Source organism: Rosa rugosa, chromosome 1 (assembly GCF_958449725.1).
Source record: "Rosa rugosa chromosome 1, drRosRugo1.1, whole genome shotgun sequence".
NCBI lineage: Eukaryota > Viridiplantae > Streptophyta > Magnoliopsida > Rosales > Rosaceae > Rosa > Rosa rugosa.
This window is the reverse complement of record NC_084820.1, coordinates 41,449,117-41,457,120: the sequence shown is the minus strand read 5'-3', so window position 1 is coordinate 41,457,120 and position 8,004 is coordinate 41,449,117. Positions and strand designations below refer to the sequence as shown.

The window sequence follows — 8,004 nt, the reverse complement described above, 5'->3', positions numbered from 1 at the left end:
TATATGATATATTAAGAATCATGGTTTGACAGTTGCTGTTTGGAAGGACCTCGGTCATTTTGACTACTCCTTTAAGGAGTTGCCTAGATCAGCTTAATTATGGCTTTCAATTCATGGGTTGGCAATTACCTTATTGCCTCCTAGAGTTTATTTTCATTCCAAGGTTGCACCGTTGCACCAGCAGTATCCGTATAATATATATTTGGTCAGAAAAATTTACTAGATCATGTGACCCAGTGTGCCCCTTAGTGCCTCCGCCCTTGGAATCACCTACACATGGAATCTTTGGTTGTTCTTTTAGTAAGAAATTAAGTCTAGAAATTGACGGAATGGAAAAATATAGACCAAAAGCTCCATGCTTTCGATGACTGCCTAGCATCCTGCCTTTTAAACTGTAAGTTCTAGGATCGATCGATATTTTTGCCTATATTTGCTGGTCCTTATGGTATGAAAGAAACAATCAATGATAGGGAAATATAGTGCTACTTGTCCGAAAAAGATGTTGCTCTCAATGGTCTCGAAGCTTGAGGACTTCATTGAGGCAAACAAAACCTCAAAACAAAGTTAAATTCTTAGATGGAGTGATAGACTCCTCCTCCACAAGGCCTCTACAAACTAAACAATTTGATCTAGATGCAACAATTGTCCCTCATTTTAAAAATTGATTGTTTAGAAGCTACCGGTCCATTTACTTAAATTTTAAGAAACTTGTCGAGGACATCAAGGTGTTGCTATGTGCAACTAGGATTGTAGATTTTCAATTCCAACTCCGGCAAGGAAACAACGTGGTTCATAGTTTTGCAAAGTTTGCTCTATGTGAAGATTCGTTTTTTTCTTGAAATATTGCCGTAATAACTAATGAAATTAATTTGAAACGACTCAAATGTTTGTAACATTTTTTTTTTTTTTGAATGAAGGGCTGGTGGAGCTGCCCTCAAGCCTTGATTAATGAAACTGTCGAATACAAGGGGGGGACATTGAGCCTAAACCCCTGATTACCATAAGCATCTAGAAAATTTTCCGAAATAATATCAGAAATCTCTACAGAAGACTTGTATTCTAACAAGCACCAACTAGCAAAGAGTGCAATAGCTACTCCATTTGCTTTAACATAGCAATGACATAGCGGAAAGATAACACTATATGTACCCCGCGTACAACCTAGCATAAATACCTGCTTTAGCACAGCTTCCCTACTATGTTGTCGCCAGATGATAAATTCGACGACACTTAGCTTCATCCTCCCACTAGGCGGTAACGACCATTTGACGAGGCCAAAAACTCGCTGCCAACCTAGAGGAGATAAGGCACATTGAGTGCATACACTAGCACAAGGCCCTACTAGTTCTACACAACAAGTGTAGACTCTTATTTCACGCCAAAGACGCGACCTAGAAACATAACAGCAATAAAATAAAACATAAATAAAATAACTAGCTAAGCCCAGGCCCAAAAAGAGGGCCCAAGCCCTAGCAACAAACCAAGAAATGAGAACCCCACAATCTGCCGGCCGGGCCAGGCCCAAATCCCCTACAGCCACCGCCGCCGGACCCTACAGAGGGCCGCCCCGCCGCCTTCGCCAAACCGCCATCAGCGATCTACCATCCCAGATCGAGAGGGCCCAAGCCCTAGCAACAAACCAAAAAATGAGAACCCCACAATCTGCCGGCCGGGCCAGGCCCAAATCCCCTACAGCCACCGCCGCCGGACCCTGCAGAGGGCCGCCCCGCCGCCTTCGCCAAACCGCCATCAGCGATCTGCCATCCCAGAGAAACAAGCTTCGTCGCACCATGGAGAAGACCCAGATCGGGACCAGAGGATCCTGACCAGATCGGACCGCTCCGAGTAGCCCCCGGCCACGCCGCGCTGAACGTCTCGCTGCCTGATCGCCTCCAAATCTGAGATCAAATCCGTCGAGTTGACCATCGAGGAGAGACCCAGAAGCCAGCAACTGCAGTTTTCCCCTCCCTCACTGACATCCACCGTGATCCCACCGATCGGACCGAGAACGCTGATCGATAGACCCGGCCTCACACCCAACGCGCGCGGAGTCGGTATTGGCCCGTCCGACGACGGCGTAGAGGCACGCCACCGGACAGGGGGGAAGACCTCGTTTCTTTCTCTCAAGTGCGTACAACGCGTTCTTTTTTTTCAGTTTGTATGTGTAGAATAATGCGTCGTACAGGGGGGAAGACCACCATTTTTTTGAATGAAGGGCTGGTGGAGCTGCCCTCAAGCCTTGATTAATGAAACTGTCGATTACAAGGAGGGACATTGAGCCTTGTGTTTGTAACATTTTTATTCATGAATGAATTGTTATCTCATTTCAATTAAAAAACAAAAAGGTAAACATTTAGGTCCAATTCATTTCTAGATCCGATTAGAGAATGTATTGAACAATGAGAGGGAAAGGATTGTAGTAAACAGAAAAAATGGTGTGGTGTGGGAGTGTGCAACTGTGCAAGAATAAAGACCAGTTCTTCTCCACTTATCTGGAAAGTTGAATGGAACTCCAGTCAACGCTGGTTAGCTTTCCAGCATTACACAGTAGTACTGTACCTCATGACAAAAATGGTAGTCTCCTTTTATTTTCGCTGACCATTCAACTTCCAAGTCTGTGTCCGTGAGAAGACTTTCAAACCCAACAAAGCAATGATGCCTTTACACACCCTTAAATAAAACCCCAACCGATGCTCTTCTTCTGCATGACTCCAATTTTTTTTCAAACTCTCTCTCTCTCTCTGCTTGCTTTCTCTCCAAGTAGCGCGTTTAGATTGGTCATATAGTCAAAGCTCTGCACGAACCAAGTTCCTTTCTCGTTCCTCAGTCTTTGTTCTTTTCCATTTGTCTGATTATTTCATTCATCTTTCCCCACCCACTTCCGAGGATTAGGTTGTAATCTTTCCTTTTCTCTCTTTCCTTGGTTGTTGGTATTGTTTGAGGCAATCCCAAGTTTGATTTGGAGAAAAGTTGTTTAATTGGCTTGTCTTGTGTTGGGTTTTTAATTCTTCCAGAAGCCAACTTGGAAGTTTTTCTTTTAAATTAGATTGAGTGATTTGCTAAGCACGTACCCAGATTGAGAAAAACAAAACCCAGTTTTGGTTCATTGTTCCTAGAGTTGACTTGCCGTTAGTTGATTCAATTTGGGGTTGTTTTCATCCAAGGTTTCTGGGTTTTGAACATCAGGTCATAGACTTGAGTTTTCATTAACTTGAGAAGGTTTCTGGGTTTTTGATATTTGATCTACTTGCAAAAGCCTGATTGAACTTGTGGTTTGAAGTTATGGATGGGTCTCAAGGTGGTTCGAATGCACCAGCTCCTTTTCTTTCGAAAACATATGACTTGGTGGATGATCCTTCATCCAACCATGTGGTGTCTTGGAGTGAAACTGGTTGTAGTTTTGTAGTTTGGGATCCCACAGAGTTTGCCAAGGATTTGCTTCCCATGTATTTCAAGCACAACAACTTTTCGAGTTTTGTCAGGCAGCTTAATACATATGTAAGTATTCTAGTATCTCTTTACTTTTGAAGCTGTTCATTTCTATGTTAATTTCGTTTGCAGATTATCCATTTTGATATTTGTTTGTGTTCATTTTTAATATCATCGGTCCAGCTGAAATGAATGATAGCTTAATGGCATCATAGACTTATAAATGATTAGAATGTTTACGGTTTCTATTCTCTGTGTCAGTTCTCTTCTAAAGTTTGTGCCTTTTCATGCTTTATATTTCCAACTAGGCATCTTCATTTTTACAAATCAATTATCTGATCTGTTGGAGTATTTCTGACTGTACTACCTAAGCATTGAAAACATGTTGTTTTGATCACTACCTTATCTTTAAGATCCAAAATTGCCTGTTTATTTTTTCCGCCCAATTTCTGTTATTGTGTTATTGCATACTCTTCTCGGAGAAGAATGTCTTCACGATTTGAAAGAGTAAACTGCTGTACTTTTTGCTCGAAAGGCCAGAGAGGTGTTATTTAGGAGTTGGACAATGGACACCACACTGTGTGTATAGTGGAGTAGGTTTTGCAGTCAGTTTTGTGCAACAGTTGAAGTATCACCTATTTGATCTCTTTTTCTAAAAGGTAATCAGTTTTGTTTAGGACTCTAGGTAGCTCGTTTTTCTGATACACTTAATCTTGATAAGGAGGTGGTTCTGAGAACTTAGTGGAGTAAGAATTTAAAATGCCAAATTATTCGATAAGAGGACTGGAATATGGCTTGTACTTTGGAGCACCAGTAGCTACTAATCATTGGTGCTCTTTCTTTATACGCTAAGGCCATACAATATTGTTAAGTCTGGGGTCTCAAACTGCAAAATGAAGGAAGCTAATTTGTAGAAAGCAAGAAGTACTGCCTTCGTCTGAATGGGAATCACAAGAGGTGGTTTTGCAGTTGGTGTTGTTTGGATCAACTGTGATAGTTACTAGGGTGCTATTATTGAGGATGCACACAGAACATTAAATAACGTGGTTTGATATTCGGTCAATGAGGTTATGTGAAAGCTTAGAATAAGGATATCTATATAGCTTGAAGTGCTTGAGAAAGTGTCAGGGGTCACATTGATTAGCTACATTAGCAGTTGGCATACTCTGTTAGTCCTCAGTAGAAAGGTTCTAAGACATGTTACCATGTTTTCGTCAACTATTTCCCGAGTCAACTGCTATCAGAAATGGCCTTAAATTTTCATTCAAGTAGAGGGAAAAAGGTTTTGCTACTGTATAGATGAGAGATCGAAAAGCTGCTCCAGAAAGGATTTAAGTTATATTGCTGAGGAGATTTGGAAGCTTAAATAATTTATATTAGTTTTGTTGTTGTCTGTGCATGATAATTGTATTTGCTTATCTGACACCACCACCAATGTGTATCTTCCTTCCTTTTGAGTTCTTTAATGTTTGCATTTATGGTTCCTAATTATTAAAAGTTGGTGTTCTTCATGAGCAGGGGTTTAGGAAGGTTGATCCTGAGCAGTGGGAGTTTGCAAATGAGGAATTCGTAAGAGGAGGAAGGCATCTACTGAAGAATATTCACCGCCGCAAGCCAATTCATAGTCACTCCATGCAAAATCACGAGTATTCTTCAGTTCCTTTAAGCGAGAAAGAAAGAGAAGAATATGAAAAGAAAATCAATAGACTGAATAATGAGAAGAGGTTGCTCGAGTTAGATCTACAAAGACATCAAAAGGAGAATCAGGAGTTTGAATTTGAAATGCAATTGTTAAATGAACAATTGCAAAAGATGGAACTTCGGCAGAGGCAATATACGACCTTCCTAGCTCAAGTATTGAAGAAACCAGGGTTTGCCTCTTTACTTATGCAACAATCGGAAAATCATAACAAAAAGAGAAGACTGTTGAAACCTAACCTCTTTCCTGATGACTTCAGTATGGAAGGTTTGAATTTGAATTCACAGAAAGAGAACCTGGATTCAGTTTCAACTTCCACATCAAAGTCAGACCGGCTTGAGAAAATGGAGTCTTCCTTAAACTTTTGGGAAGATTTTCTACGTGGTATTGAGGAAGCTATACCTGAAGAAGTAAATGATATTGGCCCTTTGTCTGAGGCCTCTCCCATCATTGTTTCAGAAATGCAAGACCTTGGCATGAATAGCAGGCCGTGCTCACCTATATCGAATTTATCTTCGCCGACTTCAATGAATGCTCATTCATCCCCAGAGGTGGCTGGGTCTGCAAATTTTTTCGACATCCTTGCTATATCATCAATGTGTCAAACTGTTGATTTCAGGACTAAATCTTCAGGACTTGATATGAACTCTAAGCCTGATAGTGCACCTGCACTTGAGGCTCCAAAAGAAAGGGTAGTAGAAATGACAACCGCTGAGCCTGCTGCAGCAAATGATGTCTTTTGGGAGCAATGTCTAACAGAGACCCCTGGTTTAGAAGATGCGCAGGAAGTACAATCGGAAAGAATGGATGGTGATGGCGGAGCGGGTGATACCAATGCAGCTGCTCAGAAAAAGCTTTGGTGGAACACAGATAGTGTAGATAACTTTACAAACCAAATAGGGCGCCTCACTCCAGCTACATAATTCCAACTGGCCTTATAATGTAAAAACTCAATATATACATTTTAAACTTTAAATACAATTACTTAGTATGTAGTTTCTAGAAGCCATTCCAATTTTTCAGCTCGTTCTTGTAGACTTATAGTGCATATCAGGTGAATATTTGATTACTTCTGATGTAGTGTGGAATTAGATATATTCATTAGCCTTTTTGTATGTAAATGACTAAATGTTATCAGAGGTTGCAGGGAGTTTGTATTTGCTTAATAGGTAGCTTTCTTCTTTGTTAAATTGATGGTGTATGCAGTATGACACTTAGAAACAGATTTTGACATTATTCAATTTTGTTAGTGCTTGTTATACAATCCCATGTTTCTGATAAATCTCTTAAGCAGCTTGCCAAAAAGGTTTTGTTTATGATAAACCTCTCTTAATTAAAGAGGAAGGGAGATGAGACTTTGCATTATTGCATCATAGATTATGGAAAGCAAGTATTTCTCTTCACCAAACATTCAGAGAGATTGTCTGTTTCAGTCAAAGCTTGTGGCTAACCAAGTTTGATTTCCCTAGATAAGGTATTAAAAACCTACCTATCTACCCAAGTAATTCTAACCATAAACATTGTATTGGATCTGACAAAGTGACAATCTTTAAATGCGCTTAGTTAATTCAATTAAGAACACAAAAGTTCCCTACAGCACCGGTTTGTCTGGTTATTTGGAGACCATCTCACTATTATATATTTTACAGAGTAGCATCACAGGATAATTAAGAATTTTGTGGTCACTCACTCTTATCACATTTGAATTGAGTTTCAAGGGTTGATATTAAAACACTTAAAATTAGTGTTTTTAATCTCAATTCTTGACTGCTTGAATTGAATTGATATTTTTTATACAATACTCTAAAAATTGCTAGACAGTAGGTAAATAGTGAGGAGAGACCTAGCGCCTAAAAAAAATTTTAGAACACTATTTTCATATGCTACCAAACTTCAAATATGTTAACCATTTCACACGAGTATTTCATTTATAAGCTTGTCTAGAACGGCCAACTCAAGATTTCAAGTATTTCATTTTTTTTTTCTTTTAAAGAGGATCAAAGGATTTCACTCCTACTCCCATGACCTCGATCTTAAGTAGTGGGTGCTCTAACCACTGAGCATCACTATCCTCTTACATATGTAGGTTGGTGAGTTGGGTCATTCAACAATAATTATACAATTCAAAGAATGGTCCATTCTTTTTTTCTTTAAATACATATGACAAAATTCTTTCAATAATAGGTTGCTTATGCATCAAACTTGGGGTCAAAATCACATTGGTAGTGTACCACCAAACTTCAAGGCCGGTGGTAGGCTAATGGATTTCTGTTATCTTCGAAACAAAGCAATGCTGTGACTTTAGCCAATCCTATTCAATTCATTAAAAATAAAGTCCACTATACAAGGTTAACAGAAAAAAATAACATGGCGAATGGCATATATATAATCAATCTGGAAATGGAGGGAAATAAATAATTTTAGGTGTAAAAGTTAGGTATATAAAATAAATTCAAACCAAATCACAAATTACTTTGAAGAACCAAAATCTGATATCTTATCTTAATAAGACCACTAATTTTTTAAGCAAAGAAAAAAATGGAAAATAAGTAAAGTCTACGACATAAGGACGAGAGTAGAGACGAGCCTTGATACATGGATTAAAACTAAAATATGTGCATGAAGATCTTGATGTGAGTATAAATATTCATACTTAGGTAGAAAACAACAGAGTAATGTGAAAGGTAGCTACTAGCTAGAGCGTTGGAGGTTAACCAACATTGATTTGATGTACGATAGGTGAGCAATTGTACATTCACGGCAACAAGACCAACAAAATAACATTAGTCATTTATTGAATGAGTTTCCAAAGAACGAGTTCCTACTTGTTTAAGTTTTACGTGAAGTCTATAAGTGTGGATTTGTAGTATTTGGCA

General features: G+C 39.1%; 1 protein-coding gene across 1 annotated transcript; it reads left to right on the top strand.

Annotated features, from left to right (window-relative positions):
* Nucleotides 1-2,697: 2,697 nt before the first annotated feature.
* On the top strand, nucleotides 2,698-6,294 carry LOC133724935 (heat stress transcription factor A-4b-like). Its single transcript, XM_062151856.1, has 2 exons — nucleotides 2,698-3,498; nucleotides 4,948-6,294. The coding sequence occupies exons 1-2, from the start codon at nucleotides 3,283-3,285 to the stop codon at nucleotides 6,049-6,051; spliced, it is 1,320 nt and encodes a 439-aa protein (XP_062007840.1). The 5' UTR covers nucleotides 2,698-3,282; the 3' UTR covers nucleotides 6,052-6,294.
* The last annotated feature ends 1,710 nt before the right edge of the window (nucleotides 6,295-8,004 follow it).

Excerpts from the sequence above, each read along its gene's own strand:
- LOC133724935 (XM_062151856.1), top strand. The coding sequence starts at position 3,283 with ATGGATGGGTCTCAAGGTGGTTCGAATGCACCAGCTCCTTTTCTTTCG. Across the intron at positions 3,499-4,947 it reads TCAGGCAGCTTAATACATAT|GGGTTTAGGAAGGTTGATCC; the intron begins GTAAGTATTCTA and ends CTTCATGAGCAG.